Raw genomic sequence first — 24,647 nt, forward strand, 5'->3', positions numbered from 1 at the left:
TTTCTCATGCTTCTTTGTATCCATATATCCCTATGTTCCCAGTCCAGGTCAACAAGTAATCTGCTTTTTGTCACTCTATGCTGTTTTGCATTTTTAGAGCTTTAGTTAAATAGAATCAGCTAATATATAATATTTTGTTTCTGGCTACTTTCATTCAGTATAATGATTTTCGGTTTCATTCCTGCTGTCACATGTATTAGAATAACAGATTTTACTTGCTGGATATTATTCTATTGTATGGATATGCTACAATGTGTTCATACTTTCACATGCACATGAACAATTTGTTTCCACTTTTTGGCAATAAGGAATAAAGCTTCTCTGAGTATTTATGTTCAAGTCATTGTGTGGACATATATTCAAATTTGTCTTGTGTAAATATCTAAGAGTAGCTTGTCTGGACACTTGATAGGTGTGTGTCCAACTTCTGAACAAAGTGTTAAAGTTTCTGCAGTATTTGTAACAATTCACGTTCCCACCAGCAGGGTGTGAGAGGTCCAGTGTTCTGGATCCTTGTCAACAGTTGGAATTTTCAGTCTTTTAAATTTTAGCTATTGAGATATACTGTATTTAAGTTGTATTTCACTAATGACTCAGCACATCAAGCATTTTTTAATGTGCCCATTAGCCATTCTTATCTTTTTTACTGAGGTGTCTGTTCAGATCTTTTCAAAATTTTTCATTTGGGGTGTTCATCTTGTTCCTGATTGATTTTAAGTGATGTTTATACATCTTAGAAACAAATCCTTTCTTATTTATATGAATGTGAATATTTTCCCATTATGAGGCTTGCTGATTCATTTTTTTAATACTGCATTTTGAAAATCTAAATATTTCAAAAATTTTATAATCTTAATTTTATATTAAGGCTTATTATCCATTTAAGATTATTTTTTGTACAGGTTAATGGTATATCCAGCTGTTTCTGTAATACATTAAAAGACTTTCCTTTCTTCACTAAAATGTTTGGCACATTCGTGGCTGTATTTCTGGACTCTTAGGTTCCATTAATCTGTATGTCTATCATTTGCCTATTGGTAAATGGCAACCCACTCCAGTACTCTTGCCTGGAAAATCCCATGGACAGAGGAGCCTGGTAGCTACAGTCCATGGGGTCGCAAAGAGTCAGACACGACTGAGCAACTTCACTCACACTCATTCACTGATTATTGTAGCTTTATAGTAAGACTTGAAAGCAGGTGGAATAAATCCTCCAACTTGTCCTTTTTATTCAAAATAGTTTTAGCTATTTTAGGTTTCCATTGTATACTGATTTTACAATCAGCTTGCCAATTTCTTCAAAAGTGCCTCTTAGGATTTTTATGGGGTTTGCATTTAAACTATCTACAGATCAACTGGGAAAGTACTAGCATATTAACACTAATAAGTCTTTCTGTCTATAAGCCTGGTTTGCTTTCCATTTATTTAGGTCTTCTTTATTTCACTCAGTATACTACTCTAGTTTCAGGGAAGAAAATGTGCATCAGTTCAGTTCAGTTCAGTTCAGTCGCTGAGTCATGTCCGACTCTTTGTGACCCCATGAACCGCAGCACGCCAGGCCTCCCTGTCCATCACCAACTCCTGGAGTTTACCCAAACCCATGTCCATCAAGTCGGTGATGCCATCCAACCATCTCATTCTCTTTCATCCCCTTCTCCTCCTGCCCTCAATCTTTCCTAGCATCAGGGTCTTTTCAAATGAGTTAGCTCTTCGCATCAGGTGGCCAAAGTATTGGAGTTACAGCTTCAACATCAGTCCTTCCAATGAACACCCAGGACTGATCTCCTTTAGGATGGACTTCTTGGATCTCCTTGCAGTCCAAGGGACTCTCAAGAGTCTTCTCCAACACCACAGTTCAAAAGCATCAATTCTTCGGCACTCAGCTTTCTTCACAGTCCAACTCTCACATCCATACATGACCACTGGAAAAACCATAGCCTTGACTAGACGGACCTTTGTTGGCAAAGTAACGTCTCTGCTCTAGGTTGGTCATAACTTTCCTTCCAGGAGTAAGCGTCTTTTAATTTCATGGCTGCAGTTACCATCTGCAGTGATTTTGGAGCCCAGAAAAATAAAGTCTGACACTGTTTCCACTGTTTTCCCATCTACTTGCCATGAAGTGATGGGACTGGATGCCATGAAGTGATGGGACTGGATGCCATGATCTTCGTTTTCTGAATGTTGAGCTTTAAGTCAACTTTTTCATTCTCCTCTTTCACTTTCATTAAGAGGCTCTTTAGTTATTCTTCGCTTTCTGCCATAAGGGTAGTGTCATCTGCATATCTGAGGTTATTCATATTTCTCCTGGCAATCTTGATTCCAGCTTGTGCTTCATCCAGCCCAGCAATTCTCATGATGTACTCTGCACAGAAGTTAAATAAGCAGGGTGACAATATACAGCCTTGACATACTCCTTCTCCTATTTGGAACCAGTCTGTTGTTCCATGTCCCGTTGTAACTGTTGCTTCCTGACCTGCATATAGGTTTCTCAAGAGGCAGGTCAGGTGGTCTGGTATTCTCATCTCTTTCAGAATTTTCCACAGTTTATTGTGATCCACATAGTCAAAGGCTTTAGCATAGTCAATAAAGCAGAAATAGATGTTTTTCTGGAACTATCTTGGTTTTTTGACTATCCAGCACATGTTGGCAATTTGATCTCTGGTTCCTCTGCCTTTTCTAAAACCAGCTTGAACATCTGGAAGTTCACGGTTCATGTATTGCTGAAGCCTGGCTTGGAGAATTTCAAGCATTACTTTACTGGCATGTGAGATAAGTGCAATTGTGTGGTAGTTTGAGCATTCTTTGGCATTGCCTTTCTTTGGGATATGTTTGGGACAAAATTCTATGTTAGTTTTGGTTTGGTTTGTAAAATATAATCTTAAATTTTCATTTCCCAATTGTTTGCTTCTGATATGTAAAGATACAATTGGATTTTGTACATTAAACAATAAACCTGTGCCTTTAATTGACTCAGCTATTATTTTTAGTAGTTGTTTTGCAGATTCCTGAGGGTTTTCTATATAATATCTATGTAAAGATGGATTTGTTTCTTCCTTTCCAATATCTATGACTTCTACTTCTCTTCCTTATGTTACTTTAATAGCTATTACCTCCATGAGATGGAAATGAAAAATGGCAAGAGCAGGCATTTCTTATTCCTGATTCTAAGGAAAGAAAATTGTCTTTTATCATTACTTTAACCTTAGTGTACCACAGATGTCCAAAATCAGGTTGACGAAGTCCCCTTATAAATCTAATCTGTCCATAGCTTTTATTAAAAATGAATATTGATTCCACTCCCTTGCTAAGAATAGTCTTGGTTATTTATGATTCTTAGATTTCTGTATTCATTTTATAAAGAAATTTTCAATTTGCAAAAAGCTTGGATGTTCATAGGGCTTTCTGTATCTCCTCATACTTTAAAAGCCAATTTGATTTTTATTGTGATGTCATATTCCAATTAACACATTAAAATTGGCTTTTAAAGTATGAGGAGATACAGAAAGCCCTATGAACCCTTCCACTGTACTTCTAAAGTTGATTGTAAGAACAGAAAAATGCAACATAACATCATTTTTTATTAAGTCTCCATCTTTTAAAGATTCAAGGCCATTTAAGACTTTAGAATGAAAAGCCAGGACTAGACCAGGCAGAATATGCTATAATGTATGCTGTGACGGACACTCCCTTGTGTGCTCTCCACAGGAGTGTTGAATATGCTCTTCAACTTCAGGGATTTGTAAGCAGTATTGAATTTCATCTCATGTTCAGTAATCTTTAAGTCCCAAAAGTGTGATAAGTTTTAAAAATTACTGAGCAAATGTCTACAACAGGCAAAGTGTTTTCTTTTGTTCTTTCCTTGCAATTCCATTCCCAGTTGGGTTTGAGGGGTTTTACAGGGTAAAACTACTTATGGGAGTAGTATGCACAGCAGTGTTATTAATAGCTATGTCCCATGTATGAAATATGCACTGGTGCATATCCAGCCTCAGTGACTTGCATGTCGCTCTTGGTAGGGTCTGAGTTGCAGTCCATTTCATGAATGGTCTTTTAGTGGACCAAACAAGTGTAGGCTAAATACTTGACCTATTTTTTGGGAAACAAATCTGTTTAAAATATTTATTTGAAGGACTTGGATGTAAACATGATTATTTGCTATTTACCAGCCTAAGATCTCTACTCTTTAATGTGATTTTTTTTTCCATTTTTAAGAGTAGAAAAGTGGAAAAGTAAGTTTGATATTTTTGTAAGATAATTTATTGGGGGATTCCAGTCCCCTATTAGACAATCATGACCTTTTCCCGTTGCCTTTTTATATGTAAGTAGCCTTTTTATATGTAAGTAAGCTGTTTTTCGGGAGAAGGCAATGGCACCCCACTCCAGTACTCTTGCCTGGAAAATCCCATGGACGGAGGAGCCTCGTGGGCTGCAGTCCATGGAGTCGCTAAGAGTCAGACATGACTGAGCGACTTCACTTTCCCTTTTCACTTTCCTGCATTGGAGAAGGAAATGGCAACCCACTCCAGTGTTCTTGCCTGGAGAATCCCAGGGACGGGGGAGCCTGGTGGGCTGCCGTCTATGGGGTCGCACAGAGTCGGACACGACTGAAGCGACTTAGCAGCAGCAGCAGCAAGCTGTTTTTCACTTGTTTAGTGATTAAGAAGATGTGCTAGAATGTAGATGCCTCATCCAATCATCTGAAACAAAAATAAAAAAGTAAAAGGTAAAAAAAAAAAAAAAAAAAAAGCTCGGATGTTGATTGGAAATGCACTAAGACTAAAAATCAACTTAGAAAGGTCTAAAAAAATTTTAACACTGAGCCTTCCAATCCAGATGAGAGCAAATTGCTCTATTTGGGTACTTTTTAATTTTTCTCAATACACTTTGTATTTTTGCCAGAGGGTTCCCAAATATTTGTAACTGCTGGTTAAAGCATTCTTAGTTGACTTTTTAAAAATTTACTGTGTCCTCATTTTCTTCTGGCTTGTACAGATTCTAACAAGAAGCCTCTGCCATTTTTATATGTGCTTCTTTGTATATACATTTCTTCCTCTACCTGTTTTAGGATCTTCTCTTTTATCACTGTTTTTCAGCAATGTGATTGATGTACATGGGTTCATTTATATTCAGCTTGGCATCTGCTGAATTTCTTGGGTCTGCAGATTTATAATTTCCATCCGTTAGGAATAATTTTGGCTATTATTTCCAATAATTTTTCCCACCTTCTTTTCTCCCCTGGGATTCCAACTACATGTATGTTAGGCTGCTTGAAATTGTCCCACAGTTGACTGCAGATCTTCTCCCTGTGTTTATTTTGGACAGTTTCTATTCCTATGTCTTTCATTATTCTTTTATTTTGCAGGGTCTAATCTGCTTTTGGAGCTGTTTATCTTTAATTTTAGACACTGTATTTTTCTCTGTAAATCCTTTTGCATCTTGTTTGTGCAGCCAATTTTGCACATTGTCATGGTTGTGGTCTCCTCCACAGCCTGAATGTAGGGAACAAATTTGTAACATATTCCTGTTGTTTCTTCATGTCTGTCACTCCTGTGTCTGGTATTATTGATTTGTTTTTCTCTTGACTAGGGTAATATTTTTCTTCTTCTCTGCATAAAAATAAATTTTTTTTATTGTGTGTCTATTTTGCACTTTAGTTTGTTGGTTGCTAGAAGTAGTTTTATACTCAGTAATAGACTCTATTTCAGTGCAAAGTTCAATAATTGAAATCAGTTGGGTGCTTTCGAGGGTTCCTTTTAAACTTTGTTCGTTCAAGTCCAGAGGAACCTTTAGAGGACTGTCTTGACCTGACTAGAGGTGATATCCTTCTGAAACATCTACTGATATCCCATGTATTAGGTGTCTTCCTTCTTTGTGGGGACATGAACCATCCTCTGACTGTCTGAGTGTCAAGAGAATGATTATGAAGTTCTTTACAATAGGTCTTTGCCCAGCTTTGGTAATTTCCTCTTAAGGACATGCAGATCTACACTCAGAGACCTGTGCATTCTTTGCCCCACACCCAGGTCTCCAGAGCCCCTTCTATGTAGCTCCCTCCACCCTGATATCCTACTATGCACATTTTGCTTGACTTAGTCACCTGCAACTCCAGTTTCCTCAACTGCATAAGCATGAAAAGCTTTGTATGATTTCCCTTCCTTGGGCTGTGGTTTGGAAACTGTCACTATTTTGTCTATTTTGTCTCCACTTTGCTGCCCATTTTCTAGCTTTCTGAGAAGGTATATTAATTCAGCAAGGAGAGTTTTACTGGTGTTTAGTGGGGAGAAACTAGGAAAGCTGCTAATGATCCTACAATGCACACAATGTCCCGCACAACAAAGAATTACCCAGCCCTTAATGTCAGTGTGGGGCTTCCCTGGTAGCTCAGCGGTAAAGTATCTGCCAGCTGATTCACGAGATGTGGGTTCAATCCCTGGGTCAGGAATATCCCCTGGAGAAGGAAATGGCAACCCACGCCAGTATTCTTGCCTGGGAAATTCTATGGACAGAGAAGCCTGGTAGGCTACACAGTCCATGGGCCAAAAATGAGTCCGACATGACTTAGCCACTAAATACCACCACCACCAACAAACGCCAATTGTGTCAAGGTTGAGAAACACTGGTTTGACATATTATACTAAGTCTATTATTTAGCTCTTCTTCAGGGACTCTAATTATATATATATTGTTTCTTCTTTCATTCTGTCTGCCCTCTGATGGTTAAGGATGAGAGGCTTGTGGAAGTTTCCTGATGGGAGAGACTGACTGAGGGAGAATCTGGGTCTTGTTCTGATGGGCAGGGCCATGCTCAGTAAAACTTTAATCCAATTTTCTGTTGATAGGTGGGGCTGCATTCCCTCCCTGTTGTTTGGCCTGAAGCCAAATCATGGCAGAGGTAATGAGAATGGTGACCTCCTTCAAAAGGACTCATGCCCATGCTGCTGTGTTCAGTGCCCCTGACCCCACAGCAGGCCACCCATGCCTCTACCAGAGACTCCTGGACACTCACAGGCAAGTCTTGCTCACTCTCTTGTGGGACACTGCTCCTTTCTCCTGGCTCCTGGTGCACACAAGGTTTTGTTTGTGCCCTCCAAGAGTCTGTTTCTCCAGTCCTGTGGAAGTTCTGTAATCAAATCCCACTGGCCTCCAAAGTCAGATTCCTTGGGGTTTCTCAGTCCCTTTGCCAAATTCCCAGGTTGGGAAATCTATTGTGGGTCCTAGAACTTTCTTAACATGTTGAAAATTATTTTGGTATAATTGTTCTGCAGTTTGTGGTTGTCTGCTCAGCGGCTCTATGGTGGGGCTAATGGTGACCTCCTCCAACAGGGCTTCTGCACATGCTGTGTGTCCCAGGTCTGCAGCAGCCAGAGCCCCTGTCTCCACAGCAGGCCACTGTTGACTGGTGCCTCTGCAGGAGACACTCAAACACTCAAAGGCAGGTCTGGCTCATTCTCTGTGGGGTCTCTGGGGCCTAGTGCTCACAGGTTTTGTTTGAGCCCTCTCTGCAGGGAATGGGGTTTGATTCTAAACATGATTTCACCCCTCCTACTGTCTTGCTGGGACTTCTCCTTTGCCATTGGATATGGGGTATCTTTTTTTGGTGGGATCCAACATTCTCCCATCAATGGCTGTTCAGCAGAGAGCTGCAATTTTGGAGCTCTCATAGGAGAAGATGAGTGTATGACCTTCTACTCCACTGAATCCCTTAGAAGAAATGGAGTATCCCTCATAGTCAACAAAAGAGTATGAAATGCAGTACTTGGTTGCAATCTCAAAAATGACAGAATGATTTCTGTTCGTTTCCAAGGCAAGCCATTCAATATTACAGTAATCCAAGTCTATGCCCAAACCACTAAAGTCGAAGAAGATGAAATTGAACAGTTCTATGATGACCTACAAGACCTTCTAGAACTAACACCAAAAAAAGATGTCCTTTTCATCATAGGGGTCTGGAATGCAAAAGGAGGAAGTCAAGAGATACCTGGAGCAACAGGCAAGTCTGGCCTTGGAGTATTGAAGCAGGGCAAAGGCTAACAGAGTTTTGCCAAAAAAATGGACTGGTCATAGCAAAACCCTCTTCCAAAAACACAAGAGATGATTCCACACATAGACATCACCAGATGGTCAATACTGAAATCAGATTAATTACATTCTTTACAGCCAAAGATGGAGAAGCTCTATACAGTCAGCAAAAACAAGACGAGGAGCGGACTGCACACAGATCATGAACACTTTATTGCAAAATTCAGACTTAAATTGAAGAAAGTAGGGAAAACCACTAGACCATTCAGGTATGACCTAAATCAAATCCCTTATGATTATACAGTGGAAGTGAGAAATAGATTTAAGGCATTAGATTTGATAGACAGAGTGCCTAAAGAATTATGGACGGAAGTTCATGACACTGTAGAGGAGACAGTGATCAAGACCATCCCCAAGAAAAAGAAATGCAAAAAGGAAAAATGGTTGTTGGAGGAGGCATTACAAATAGCTGAGAAAGGAAGAGAAGCTAAAGGCAAAGGAGAAAAGGAAAGATATACCCATCTGAACGGAGAATTCCAAAGAATAGCAAGGAGAGATAAGAAAGCCTTCCTCAGTGATCAGTGCAAAGAAATGGAGGAAAACAACAGAATGGGAAAGACTAGAGATCTCTTAAAGAAAATTAGAGATACCAAGGGAGCATTTCATGCAAAGATGGGCTCAATAAAGGACAGAGACGGTATGAACCTAACAGGAGCAGACGATATCAAGAGGTGGAAAGAATACAAAGAAGAACTATACAAAAAAATCTTAATGACCCAGATAACTATGATAGTGTGATCACTCACCAGAGCCAGACATCCTGGAATGCAAAGTCAAGTGGGCCTTAGGAAGCATCACTAAGAACAAAGCTAGTGGAGGTGATGGAATTCCAGTTGAGCTATTTCAAATCCTAAAAGATGATGCTATGAAAGTGCTGCACTCAATATGCCAGCAAATTTGGGGAACTCAGCAGTGGCCACAGGACTGGATATAGTCCATTTTCATTCCAACTCCAAAGAAAGGCAATGCCAAAGAATGCTCAAACTACCACACAATTGTACTCATTTCACATACTAGAAAATTTATGCTTAAAATTCTCCAAGCAAGGCTTCAGTAGTATGTGAACTGAGACCTTCCAGATGTTCCAGTTGGATTTAGAGAAGGCAGAGGAATCAGAGATCAAACTGCCAACATCCACTGGATCACAGAAAGTTTCAGAAAGAGAGTTTCAAAAAAAGACATCTCCTTCTGATTTACTGACTACACCAAAGCCTTTGACTGTGTGGATCACAACAAACTCTGGAAAATTCTTCAAGAGACGGGAATACCAGACCACCTAACCTGCCTCCTGAGAAATCTGTATGCAGGTCAAGAAGCAACAGTTAGAACCAGACAGGGAACAACAGACTGGTTCCAAATTGGGAAAGGAGTACGTCAAGGCTGTATACTGTCACCCTGCTAATTTAACTTATATGCAGAGTACATCATATGAAATGCCAGGCTGGATGAAGTACAAGATGTCATACCAATAACCTCAGATATGCAGATGATACCACCCTTATAGCAGAAAACAAAGAGGAACTAAAGAACCTCTTGATGAAAGTGACAGTGAAAAAGCTGGCTTAAAACTCAACATTCAAAAAACTAAGATCATGGCATCCAGGCCCATCGCTTCATGGCAAATAGATGGGGAAACAATGGAAATAGTGACAGACTTTATTACCTTGGGTTCCAAAATCACTATGGATGGTGACTGTAGCCCTGAAAGTAAAAGACACTTGCTCCTTGGAAGAAAAGCTAAGCCAAACCTAGACAGGATATTAAAAAGCAGAGACATTACTTTGGTGACCAAGGTCCATGTAGTCAACGCTATGGTTTTTCCAGTAGTCATGTATGGGTATGAGAGTTGGAATATAAAGAAAGCTCTGCCGAAGAATTGATGCTTTTGAACTGTGGTGTTGGAGAAGACTCTTGAGAGTCCCTTGGACTGCAAGGAGATCAAGCCAGTCAGTCCTGAATATTCATTGGAAGGTCTCATGCTGAAGCTGAAGCTGAAGCTCCAATACACTGGCCATCTGATGCGAATAACTGTCTCACTGAAAAAGACCCTGATGCTGGGAAAGATCAAAGGCAGGAGGAGAAGGGGACAACAGAGGATGAGATAGTTGGATTGCATCACTGACTCCATGGACATGAGTCTGAGCAAATCTGTGAGTTGGTGATGGACAGGGAAGCCTGGCTTACTGTAGTCCATGGGGTTGCAAAGAGTCGGTCACGACTGAGTTGACTGAACTGAACTCTTTCTTCTTTGCATATCTTCCTTTTCAACCATTTTCCCTTAGCTATTTTGAACTAATTCTTTATTGCCTTTTTATTCTCTTGGATGATTTTCATTAAATTTTTATTTTAATTGCCTTTTTCTTGGGTTTCATGTAATGAAGTCATAATTTCTGAATGAATCTTTATTTTACCTAAAATTTTATTTGCAATTATTCTTTGAATTTCTGTATGAAATTTCTGTACTTTTTCACATCCCCAAATGGTTGTTTGAAAATATATAACAAACTTCGGAGTGTATTACAATGCTCTTCTGTTTTATAGTTGGTTTGGGGAGTAATTGTCTTCACTGAAGTATTCTAATTCTTGTTTTCTGTTTTATTACAGTTTAATTCAATCTGTGAATTTCATGTGGTTTATAAAATTTAAAGTTCAATTGTGCCCTCTTTTGTCAGTGTAGCCAAGTACAATTTCTTTTTTTTTTAAATCTTATTTGACTGTTAGAAGATGGGCTGTGTAATCTCCAATTAAGTAATTCTTTTTGCCTTTCAGGATCTTAAATTTTCTTCTTTCCTTCCTTTTTTGACCCTTTGTCACCCAACCTCCAAAAAGTGACTCTCATTCCTTTTAATCTTCTTCTCCTACACAAACAATTCCCTTCAGAAACTGCCATCACAAATCATGTGCTATTTTAACTCATTCTCTGTAGACTTAGACTTTAGGTTTAGGCATCATTTATATTTCAGTCTTAGTAATGTTTGTTGCTCAATTTTGTCCAACTCTTTGTGACCCCCCAGCCTGTCAGACTCTGTCCATGGAATTCTCCAGGCAAGAATACTGGAGTGGGAGGCCATTCCATTCTCCAGGGGATCTTACCGACTGAGGATCAAACCTGGGTCTCCTGCACTGCAGGCAGATTCCTGTCTAAATCACCAGAGACTTAGTCTATTTATCCAGGTTTTTTTTTTTTTAAAACAAACAAACACAATTTTAGGCTGCCTTCTATTTACCATGTAATTTTTGCAAGACTGTTTTCATTTACCATAAAAAGTTTTCTGTTGAGAACTTCAGGCATGACCTGTTTTATTTTTAACTTCCAGTAATTTCAATTTTAGAGTTTCTCTGTCTTCTAGTTATGCTGATTTTTAAAAATTATTTTTTTATTGAAGGATAATTGCTTTACAGAATTTTTTTGTTTTCTGTCAAACCTCAACATGAATCAGCCATAAGTATACATATATCCCCTCCCTCTTGAACCTGCCTCACATGTCCCTCCCCATCTCACCCCTCTAGGTTGATACAGAGCTCCTGTTTGAGTTTCCTGAGACATACAGCCCATTCCCATTGGCTATCTATTTTACATACGGTAATGTAAGTTTCCATGTTACTCTCTCCAAACATCTCACCCTCTCCTCCCCTCTCCCCATGTCCATAGGTCTCTTCTCTATGTCTGTTTCTCCATTGCTGCCCTGTAAGTAAATTCTTCAGTACCATTTTTCTAGATTCTGTATATATGTGTTAGTATACGATATTTATCTTTGTCTTTTAACTTACTTCACTGTGTATAATAGGCTCTTGAAAACTATTGTTTGTCGTCTTATGAATTGTTTCTGAGTTTCTGTGCAGAAGGCCAGTTTTATGTGGCCACCATTATACTGGCTCCCCCAAAGTTATATTTTTATTCTTCTTGACTGGCACTGACAGATAACTATCAAATGTTTTTCAGTGAACCAACTTGTGGCACTGCTGATCTTTTAAAATGTGTTTGTTTTCTATTTCCCTAATTTCTTATTTTATCTTTATTATATCCTCCCTTCAGTTAAAAAAAAAAGTCCTCTTTTTCTCACTTTTTGAGATGGATGCTTGCATAGTTCTTAAATTTCCAGGACTTCTTCTGCTGTATTTTTTAAGATTATATATTTTCCTCCAGAGATTTTTGTAATTGCATTCCCACACATGTTGCTACAATACTTCCATTTTTAACTGAAGCTATAGTTGATGTACAATATTATATGTTATAGGTGTACAATATAGTGACTCACAATTTTTAAAGATTATACTCCATTTATAGGTTATTATAAAATACAGGTTATATTCCTTGTGTTGTATGATATCTTATTATTGTTCAAGATATTTTCTACTTTTCCCTTATGATTTCTTCTCTGGTCAGTAACTCATTGAAAAACATATTTTTATATTTTCAAATACATACTCTTTAAGTATATTTTGATTTAATTGTCTTGTAGGCAAAGAATATATTCTGTATGGTTTAAAACATTAAAAAAAATTAGACTTGTTTTATGGGTAATATGTAGTAATTTTTATCAATGATTATTGCAAAAATATTTATTTATGTATGTCTATTAGATCAAGTTGTTAACTGTTTTGTTTTATTACACTGTTTATAGTTCTAGGTTATCTCTAGGTACTATACTCCCCAGTATCCCATTGTCATGTTAATCAGCACAGTTTATGATGACTCATATTAGCAAGTCATCAGCAAATATTTCAGTGCCTTTGCAGATAAAAATCCATGTTTAGCGCAGAAGTCACCAAAATCAAACCAACACTGTTAGTGTTATGCATGACTAACAAATACGAAATTTATGCCAAACAAATTGGTGCTACCTCAATATAATTTCTACATCTGACCCATACACATAGGAAAGAATAAGAGCTGTGTTAGAGATGGTCCCATCAGTTCATGGCAAATAGATGGGGAAACAGTGGAAAGAGTGAGAGACTTTATTTTTCTGGGCTCCAAAATCACTGCAGATGGTGACTGCAGCCATGAAATTAAAAGATGTTTGCTCCTTGGAAGAAAAGTTATGACCAACCTAGACAGCATATTAAAAAGCAGAGACATGACTTTACCAACGGAAGTCCTTCTAGTCATACTACAGTTTTTCCAGTAGTCATATATGGATGTGAGAGTTGGATTATAAAGAAAGCTGAGTGCCTAAGAATTGATTCTTTTGAACTGTGGTGTTGGAGAAGACTCTTGAGAGTCCCTTGGACTGCAAGGAGATCAAAGGAAATCAGTCCTGAATATTCATTGGAAGGTCTGATGCTGAAACTGAAGCTCCAATATTTTGGCCACCTGATGTGAAGAACTGACTTACTGGAAAAAGCCCTGATGCTGGGAAAGATTGAAGGTGGGAGAAGAGGGAGACAACAAGGATGAGATGGTTGGATGGCATCACCAACTCAATGGACCTGAGTTTGAATAAACTCCAGGAGTTGGTGAGGGACAGGGAGGCCTGGCTTGCTGCATGATCCATGGGGTCACAAAGGGTCAGACATGACTGAGTGGCTTAACTGAACTGAACTGAGAGATGGAACAAACAAGTAAAACCAATGGGATCTACAGTTAAAAACGAGGCATGGAAAAATACAAAATCAGATCATTTTTTCAATTTCTAAAAAGCATTCTAAATTACAATTATAATTCATTTAAAATATTTTAGATTGTGAACTTTTCAGTAATTTACAAGATCTGTCACAATTAACTTGTTTCCCATGGCTAATTATTGATAAAATTGGTGAGTGATGTGTACCTAAGACTGGTCCTCTTCTAGTTTTAGTGCAAAATTTCTGAAATCTGTCATTTCTTATTGTTCTTAAGAAGATAGCTAACAGGGTCTGAAATTATGCCTCTTCACTTTCTGGTGATCCCTATTAGTGTCCATCGTCATCTTGGTGTATCACATCTTTGGTATCATGCACAGTCTTTCACTGGAAACTGGATTTTTTTCAAATACACAATCTCTTCCATTTCCTGATTAGTCTTGTAAGACAACACTTCTATGTTATGTATCTTCAATTTCTTTATGAACTATTTCAGTTTCCAGGTCCTCAACTTTACATAATCTACATCATTTCTTAATAAACATTCATTTTCTAGTAGCTATTCTTTTGCGGGTGCATCTTCTTTCTACTTCTGTTTTCTGATTGTTTTGCGTGTACTATTTCATAAAGAAGTGATTAAATTTGCTCTTTGACTTCATCTTTGGTGTTCTTGGAATCTGATTCAATGGAGACCTATACTAATGACTCTAGATCTAATTTCTTAGATTCTATGACAAGATTGATGACACTGAAGGAGACCTCTTTATGTGCTAATACTTGAGCATCATTCCATTAAGATCTTCCATCGCCATCATCACGAATGTTTCAGTTTCCTAGAGCTTCTTCATGTTGAACAAGACCTAACAAAAGTTAACAACTAATGCTCAGATTTTTAAACAATATGATTACTGTAAACAATATGAAGAAAAAACTTTCAAAAACTCTCTACTTCTTTCCACTTTTGTGTCTTCCATGCTTTGTCTTTAAGACTTTGCTGCCATGTTTATTGGCTGACACCAACAGCTTCTGCTGTCATGTCTGGCATTCTGTATGGAACCATAACTAACCCTTAATGTACAGCAGACACTGTGAGGGGATGCCCCAGGGAACTCCAGAAATAAACAGCAGTGGGTATAATAATTGTATCTTCATATATTGCTTCTATACTAATCTTATACACATCTGGGATTCCAAATAAACATATGTTCTTTTTCACTGTATTTTCTATGCTTTTTACTTTCCCATAAAAGTAAACAATTTGGTATTTTCCATCTTTTTATAAATTTGCGCATCAAGAGTAGTTTCCTCTCTTTTATCCACTGTTCTCCAATTCTCTCTCTAACCATGTCTGATTCACTACAGGATCCATTTATGTTCTCTGTTTGTTTTATTTTCCAGTTGAACTTTGCATTTCACAATTTCCAACTTGTTTACTAAAGTGTTAGCTCATTTCTTTTTCTTTTCAAACATTTTGTGCTACTTCCAATGTCCATAATCAATTTGTGAGTCTTTTTGTTTTTTTCTCATTTTTTCTGGTTCTCACTCATGGTGTCCATTCTCTTTTTGTGTTTGGTTACAGTTGATTGTGTATTAAACACTATATTTTAAAAGTTATTGACAGAAATAATTTAAGGCTTAGTAATTAGTATATTATTTTTCTCCAAATAAGTTTTCTTTGTATCTGCCTGGAAATGATAGCAATCTTGGGTCACTTTAACACTGGTTAAAGACTTAAAGTTTTCTCATTTATTCTGAAGCCAGTTGTAGTTTTTTTTACTATTGATCTACCCTTACCTTTAAGGTGCCAGCCTTCAGGCATTTAGCTCAAAATAGTGGGTGGTTTTCAAAGATCAATTCTAATTTTTGATGACTTATACCTATGAGACTAGCAAATGTTCAGTTAAGAGTAGTTTCCCCTTTCAGAGCAGCAAATTCCTATCAGGCCAAAGTGACCCTAAGTGCTGGCTTACATTTTAAAGTTTCTAACCTTTCATTGGTTCAGCAATTTCTCTCCATTAGCTTTCTGATATTAAAAAAGTAAATATTAATCTAGTTATTTCCATTGGAAATATTGTCCCATGTTACTTAGTTAGCTTCCATTACTGGTAGGAAAATATCAAGATTTATCTTGACATAAAACTCTATGCTTAAATTTAAATAAGTATGCTTTATGAGTTTTTGCATGACAAGAACTTCAGAATTCTAATTCTAAAATAGATAGCTAGGTAAAGCATATAGCCTTGCCATAAATTTACAGCCTTCGATGGGGGAAAAAATGCATCAGTGCCTTCAATAATAATGTCCCCTTTCCAAGCTCTCACAGGACTTATCAGAAGGAGCAATGGATTCTTTGAAGAGTCTGGAGATGGAATAAGCAAAATTAACACATACAAATTCTCCTTACTATTGAAATCAAATTCTCCATTTCATCTGAATTTAGAATAGTTCAAAACAGGGAAAATCTCCTCCATTTTAATGCCACGATTTTCTTATAGAAAAAAATGCAGACAAGAATAGACATGAAGTCCTGGCATGGGTGGATGGTATCTTGAGTAAAGGAGACACAGGTGACATATATTTTGAGTAACCTTTTTATTCCATGGCCATACACCCTAGTATACCTGATGACCTGTGGGAGGTATGCTCCATTTCTCTTTGTGGTAGAATTAGAAAAGGCAAAGGGAGAGGTGGGAAAAGGAGAAATCAACTTGAAAAACTACGGATAAATTTAGGCAGATCAACTTTAGGAAGGAATAAATACAAGAGTTACAAAAATGGAAATAGATTCCTTGAAGATATCCATAACTTTACTGATAATAGACATTTTTTTTTTTTTTTGCGGGGGTGGTGATGAAAATGTTCAAAAATTAGACTGTAATAATGGTTGTACAATTCAGTGGAAAGCCAAAGAAAAACCCCACTGAATTGAATACTTCAAATGGGCAAGTTTTATATTTTGTAAAATAAACCTCAATAAAGCTGCTTAAAAAAAGAAACATGTCATATCTATGTATCTCTGGAGGAGTCTCCAAGTAATTAGAGTCTACTAAATCCACATAGGAAGATTCAGAAATATATCCAGATTTAAAGTTTGACTTTATCTTTGTGGTCAAGTCAGTTGCTTTAAATCACTAGGTTTCAGCTTTCTCAAATAATATGAGATAAACACATTGTCTTGTCTAGAAGCAGGAACTGAACACACTTTTTTTTTTTTTTTCAATTAATACATGGTAGGAGTGCTCCAGGTGAAGTGTAGGATACAACAAGGAAAGGACGCTGATGGGAATGTGGTTTCAGCTGAAGTCTAGCTTTATTCTTTCCTCAAGGAAGTCAGTCACTGGCAAGTCTGAGTGGTCATGAGGGAGGGTGTATTGTCCAGCTGGCAGCCGTCAGACACGTAGTGTGCACTGCCCGCTGCTACTGGGGAGGGTGCGCTTGCCAGCAGAGGGGGCCTGGTTGAACATACCATCATCCACTACTCACTCCTCTTCCATAGTGTTGCTGTAGGGATGCACAGACAATGAGACTCTACAATGACTGTGAACTTCTGCACAGGGCCTGACAGGTAAGGAAGGAGTACTTTATAAATGGTAGCTATTAAAAAAAAAAAAACAACTTATATGCTAGTTGACTAACAATGCTGTGATAGTTTCAGGTATATAGCAAAGTGATTCCATTATACATGTACCATTCTTCTTCTAATTCTTTTCCCATTTAGGTTATTACAAAATACTGAGCAGAGTTCCCTGTGTTATACAATAGGTCCTTCTTGGTTATCCATTTTAAATATAATAGCATGTAAATGTCAATCCCAAACTATCCCTCTCCCCACCCTTACCCTCTAGCAACCATATGTTTGTTAGTTCTTTAAGTCGGTGAGTTTGTTTCTGCTTTGTAAATAAGTTCATTTGTATCATTTTAAGTGCTATCAACAATATTTCTCTCTCTTACAATTCAGTATGATAGCTATTTGTTTACAGGGCATAAAATATCAAATACACAATGAAATAAGTTGATTACAAATATTACATAACCCATCTAGTAAGAAATTCTTACTGTACATGTTGCTTCCTCATCAAATGTATATGGGTGATTTATTGAGTGTTCTCCATGATGCGGTTGGGAAGGAGTAACTTTCAGTGGGCTCGTCCAACCTGAAAACAAAAATGTATGTGGTTTGGGTACATACATATGAAATACATACAAACAAAATGCAATAGAAATTTATTTTTCCACCAGAACTGTTTTCTACTAGAAAGCTGAACTTAGGTGGTGTTTATTTTTCAATGGGTTATCTAAAAACTTTTCTCATTGAGAACAGAACAGCCCTGAAATTTGTATTTTAGTATAATGATAATAGTGTACAATTATCGGATACTTATTACTTATTATTGTAAGAGATCTCTTGGGTACTATTAATCTGTGTATGTGCATGTACACATGCTGGAGATGCTGGTGACACAAAGGAGTTTACTATGTAGATGATTCAACCTAACAATAAGAGACTAGCAAATATAAAAGCTGCCTTCAACAAATATTTACTGCCCTATAAATGAAAGAGGATGAATATTTAAAGATGGAAAACAGGTTTCCTGTTTTTAGGTGCTCATGAACAAATGGAAAAACAGACATGTCAAGTAGGTAATGCAGTATAATGTGTTAACTTTAATAACAGTTGAGCTCTGAGTGCTGAGGGAGTGCAGGGGAGGGACATCTAATCCAGCCAGATTGCAGGAAGTTAGGAACATCTTTCCGACAAAAGACGACTTCATTTGACAACTGATTACAACTCGGTTAACAACGGAAGTGGCAGAAGTAGAGTCATTCCAGACAGAGGAACAGTATGTGTGATGGCAGGCTAGACCTGTTGAGCAATATCAAAACTCTTATGAGAAATTACTGAAGGTTGGGTATAGCTACATGTTGAAATGGCAGCCAGCGAATGGTAGAAGATAAACAGAAGAGGTCAGCCAAAGTCACGACATGAAAGTCTTGGACTTAACCTTCAGAGAGATGGCCATTACAAAGTCCTTAATCAGAGAGACTGATAACTTTGTAAATTACTCTGGTTTGGACAGGAGACTAGTGTAGGTGTAGATAATGGTTGTACCACAGAAATCCTTTCCCTACTGCATGGGGGCTTCTAATTTGGTCCTCTACTTTTTAGCTTGGGGCTTCCCTGGTTCAGCTGGTAAAGAATCCACCTACAATGCAGGAGACCCTGGTTCAATTCCTGGGTCAGGAAGATCGCCTGCAGAAGAGATAGGCTACCCACTCCAGTACACTTGGCCTTCCCTGGCGGCTCAGCTGGTAAAGAATCTACCTGCAATGCAGGAGACCTGGCTTCAATCCCTGGGTTGGGAAGATCCCCTGGAGAAGAGAACAATTACCCACTTTAGTATTCTGGCCTGGAGAATTCCAAGGACTGTACAGTGCATGGGGTTGCAGTCAGAAACAACCGAGCAACTTTCACTTTCAACTTTTCAACTGTTTACCTTTGAAACCCCATAAATTAATCTAACTTAGCAGATGATGAAACTAAAATGTTAAAATGTGGGGCTAGATGGACAGTACATAGATGTTTAAACATAGTTAGAGGGGTTTGGGATAACACAGGAGTACCATGGTTACCATTGATCCCAATCTGGTGGAGCTCTATAAGAGAGGGCTGCAATTCTTAGGGCTTAATAACATATATACTTCCTGGCTAAGATGCCAGTGTGGCCTCATGAATTGTTTGACCTCCTCTGAGTCTTCTTTTCCTCACCTTTAATGACTGCTGTCACAGCTGTAAAAACTACAACTGTATTTAACGGAACTGGCAAATTGGCATGAAGTCCACATCTTTATTTACAACTTTATTAATTATCAATTAGGAGCTATAACATTATTAGTACCCATGGAAGTAATATCATTTTCATGATGATGATGAAGATTCGGTCAGTATTTAACCAAGGAACTCAGGACAGAATCTGAAAAGAGAAGTGGCAATGGAGGGCCAGAGAATTGGGACCCTCTGTGGAGAAGGCAATGGCACCCCACTCCAGTACTCTTGCCTGGAAAATCCCATGGACAGAGGAGCCCAGTAGGCTCCAGTAGGCTCCATGGGGTCGCTAAGAGTCGGACACGACTGAGCAACTTCACTTTGACTTTTCACTTTCATGCATTGGAGAAGGAAATGGCAACCCACTCCAGTGTTCTTGCCTGGAGAATCCCAGGGACGGGGGAGCCTGGTGGGCTGCCGTCTATGGGGTTGCACAGAGTCGGACGTGACTGAAGCGACTTAGCAGTAGCAGCAGCAGTGGATCCTGAGGGAAGTCAGAGAGTAGCATGTGAGAAGGCCTTCAACAGCACTGCTGACTGTGAAGACGGAGCTGGCCATGTGAGAGGGCTCCAGGAGCACAGTGTGTCCCCTGGACATCAAAGAGCAAGGAAACGGGTGCCTCAGATGTCAGGGACTGAATTCTGCACAACTGGAATAAACCCCAAAGCAGATTTCCCCCAACTCTCTAGATATAAACAAAGAGTACACCTTGATTGTGGCATCATTGGATCTCAAACAAAGAACAGAGTGGCTTCTGACCCACAAACTTGTGAGTAATAAATGTGTTTCATTTAAAGCTGCTAAGTCTGTGGCAGTTTGTTACAGTGGCAAGAAAAATTAATACAGAGGCAGAGGTGAGAGGCCAAGAGGCAGTGCTGATTTCCACAATCATTTCAGCTTTGAGAATGATAATTCTGTGACTCAGCTGGCCAAAGAAAATCCTCCAGAAGATTCTCATGCCAACAGCAGACACATGGCACTTTTTGGTATCCTCTGATTTGAAGCCATTTTTACCAGATGCTTAGAAAAAACAAAAGAAAATAGAAAAACAAGAAAACTAAAATTCTGATTTTAAGCCAGAGTAGAAGTAAACAGTGGAGAAGGAAATGGCAACCCACTCCAGTGTTCTTGCCTGGAGAATCCCAGGGACGGGGGAGCCTGGTGGGCTGCCGTCTATGGGGTCGCACAGAGTCGGACACGACTGAAGTGACTTAGCAGCAGCAGCAGCAGCAAAAGTAAACAGGGCAATGAATTACGGCTACACTGTATTAATACCTTGCGGCATCACACGTATGATGACGCCCTTTCTTTTACTGTTTCAGGATCTACTGCTGCACAACAAACACCGCCAAACCTGGTCATGTAAACAACCATTCATCATCTCCTAGGATTCTGAAGCTCTCTATGTGATATGGCATAGCTTCAATAGCTGGAAAGGTCCAAAATGACCTCACTCACATGGCTGGCAGGTTGGTGTTGACTATTAGCTTGAGCTAGGCTGGGCCTGAAGACCAGTGCCTGTTATTTTTTTCCTATGGATCTAGATTGGGTCTCTCCCAAAATAGTGACTGAAACTTCAGGGGAAGAATCCCAAAAGGACCAATCTCAATGTGCAAGTACTTACCAAGCTTCCACTTGCATCACACTTGCTAATATCTTATTGGTGAAAGCCACTCACGTGTCCAAGTCCAGAGTCAAGGTGAGAAGGAAACAGACCTCATTTCATGGTAAGAGAGTTAGCAAGCACACATCAGAAGGCAGTGAGTTGCCAAAAGCACTTTTGGGAACAGCTATTACACTCCTCTCCTTCAAAACCCAGTCCCACTTCATGCTACCAAATACATATCTAAGTCTTTTGTCAAGGAAAGCACTACGGTATTTCCTCATTTATTAGATATTTAACAAGTTAAAAATTGTGATTTTTTTTTACATTGAATGGGTTTTCTGTGTAACCCAAAATTGTATGAGTCCGGAAGAGTCTATCATGAATACTATTCTCCTATAGGCTTTATTTTTATTATAAAGTATTTCTATAATATGCTGCCTTTAAGGAAACCAAAACATTACAAGAAAGATTTGAGGGCTATTCTATGTATTTTTTAAATTCATGTGTTATCTCTCCTCTAATGGTTACACTAGGTCTTATACACACACACATACACACACACACACACACACACAATACCCTTTGTAAGTTATTTTCCGTAAATTTTCTCTCTCAATATAGCAAAAGGTAGGTGAATTATGTTGACACTTTCAAATAACCAAATTTAGGTTTATTTTATTTTATTTTTTTTACTATTTTTCTATTCTCTATTTTATTTCTATAAACCAAACATTTGACCTTCAAAATATATGATGCAAATATTGACAGACTTGAAGGGAGAAACAGCTGTACAATGATAGTTGAAGACTTTAGAACTCTACTTTCAATAACAAATAGAACAGCCAAACAAAGATCAGTAAGGAAATAGAGGACTTGAACAATAATTTGATCCAACAGACATATACAGAACACTCTAACCAACAGAACACCCAAGCAGAATACACATTTTGCTCAGGTGCATGTGGAACATTCTCTAGTCTATACTGTAGGTGACAAAGCAAGTCTTGGTAAATTTAAAAGGACCAAAAGCATGCAAACTATATTTTCTGATCACAACCAGAAAACAATAAAGTGAAATAAAATTAAAAATTGATATATGAAAATTAAACACCACACCCCTAAAAAACCAATGGGTCAAAGAAGAAATAACATGGAAAATTAAAAATTATCTTGAGACATATGAAAACTAAAATACAACAGAAGTTATGGGATTCAACAAAAGTAATGCTAAGAGGAAAACTTATAGGTATATAAATGCTTATATTAAAAAAGAAATAGATCTCAAATCAACTACCTCAACTTACACCTTAAAAAAACTATCAAAAGAAGAAACTAAATCAAAGCCAGAAGAAAACAAAATAATAAAGATTAAGTCAGAGATAGACAGAATAGAGAATAGAAAAATAATAGGGAAAATCAATGAAAGCAAGAGTTGGTTCTTGAAAAAAATCAACAAAATTGATAAGCATTTAGCTGGGTTGACTCAGAGAAAAAGAAAGAAGACTTAGATAACTAAAATTACAAATGAAAGAGGGGACATGACAGCTGATGTTTGTCCGAGGAGGTCACTGAGAGGCTGTGACCACCCACTGGCCCATGAGGTGAACTCAGGCAATCCAAGGCTCCTTGTCCCCTCCCCTGTCCATAGAATGTATGCTCTGTCCACTGTTCCCACAGTTGGAGCTGTTTCAAGGATACAACGCAGAGACTAGAGTATGGTTGTTGAGGCCACAGTGTACATGATCGAGCCCTGTCAAGTCTTCTGTGTAGGCTTTAGGATTCTGGCAGGCAGGTGTGGAGATCTACTCATCTTGAGGCACCTATGACAAGCACCATAAATAATTTCTCTGCTCATTTAACCTGCCACCCACCCATCTGGGGTGTCTGCCTCTTCCTCTTTGCCCTTTGAGTACAGGTTCAGTTCTGTATTTCACCTGAGGAACTCCTGAGGTTTTGAACAAACTATTTTATAGACATAAAAAGGATTATAAGAAAGTACTATCAACAGTTGTATACCAAATAACTTTATAATCTGCATGAAACGGACAAATTTCCTAAAAACACATGACCTACCAAGACTGAATCATAAGGAAACAAAAAATATAAACGGGTCTGTACTGTATAATTTTCTCATATGAGGTAGGTAAAGTGGTCAAATTCAGAGACAGAAAGTAAACTGATTGCTAGCGGGTGAGAATGGGACGGTATGGAGTTGTGTTCAACGGACATAGATTTCAGTTCTGCAAGATGAAAAATTATGAAGATCAACAGTTCTGACGGCTGTACAATAATGTGCTTAATATCGATGAACTACACACTTAAAAATGGTTAAGATGGTGATTGAAGGAAGGCTTGTGTACCCCAAATTCATGGTGCAGCTCTTATGATGCATCATATCATCAACAATATGATGATATTTGGAGGTGGGACCTTTGGGAAGTAATTAGGTTTGGATAAGGCCATGGAGGTGTGGCTCCCATGACAGGATGGAACCAGGTACAAAAAAACAACTGAACAAAGTTAGATGTCTAGATAAGGTTAAAATAGGATAAAAAATCAGCAATATAACCTTTCAGGATCTTGTTTTGATATCTAAGAAAGCCCACTGGAATGTGATATAATTAATTCTGATAAGATATCCTTCTTTATCAGAATGTATCAGAAATTATGTGTATTAGGTTGGCTAAAATCTGAAAGTACTTATTATTTATAATTAATGATTATTTCCAGAAGCCACAACATCTTTGAAAGCATAGGACAAATTATATTGAATGCAATCCCTAAACTTTGATTGCTCTTTGAACTGTTAAAAGCTAGTAACAGCTACTATTACTTAAATGCTTTACCAGGTTCCATGAATTTTGCTAAATCCTTTGCCTATCTTAGCTAATTCAGTTCTTACAATTTTATAAGAAAATTTAAATACAAAGGAAGTGAAAATTCTGAACTTTGCTTAACTTTCTAACATCTAACAAATGTTATTGTTTCATTCCTTTCTGTCAGATATTTTTACATGAATAACATTAAATAGCCCTCGCTATTAATTTATAAAGTATAACTAGTATATCAATTTTACAAATAAGGATACACAGGCACAGAGATGAGCAATGGCTCCTGGGTCATAGTGCAAGTAAGCTTTCTGCCAGGATTTGAGTGCAGATAGTCTGACTCTAGAGCCTATCTTCTGAATTCTGTTGTACTGATCTAAGCAGTGACATAGAGGCTAGATGAGCTCTATGCTTGGTTCTCAGTGCACATCTGTTAACCCTATGTTAGTCACAGGTTAGCCTTAACAAATTATTTCTTCAACCTCTAATGTGCTGGAATGTTTTGACAGTTCACTCTTTGAAAAAGTCACCTCCCTAAAAATCAACAATAATGTTCTTAAAAATTACACTAGGCTGCGATTTTCTGCTTACAAGCAAAGTGACATACTTGTCTAAAATAGGACAATGAAAAATAATTTTGATTCCTTTAAAGAAGTGTCTTTGACAATGACTATTTTTATTATACATTGAAACATTAGCAAAAGACTGAACTCAAGCTCCTTTCTTGACAGAGAATTGGGTCACT

The 24,647-nt window shown here is 38.0% G+C and overlaps 1 protein-coding gene across 1 annotated transcript in view; it reads right to left on the reverse strand.

The window, feature by feature from the left end:
- Positions 1–24,647, reverse strand: part of SPATA48 (spermatogenesis associated 48) — a 64,637-nt gene that overhangs the window by 37,739 nt on the left and 2,251 nt on the right. Inside the window, exon 2 of the mRNA XM_006069707.4 lies at positions 17,701–17,798. Within this exon, the coding sequence (XP_006069769.4) occupies positions 17,701–17,798 (98 nt within the window). The remainder of the gene's footprint in view (positions 1–17,700; positions 17,799–24,647) is intronic.

This window comes from Bubalus bubalis, chromosome 8 (assembly GCF_019923935.1).
Source record: "Bubalus bubalis isolate 160015118507 breed Murrah chromosome 8, NDDB_SH_1, whole genome shotgun sequence".
In the NCBI taxonomy this organism is placed as follows: domain Eukaryota; kingdom Metazoa; phylum Chordata; class Mammalia; order Artiodactyla; family Bovidae; genus Bubalus; species Bubalus bubalis.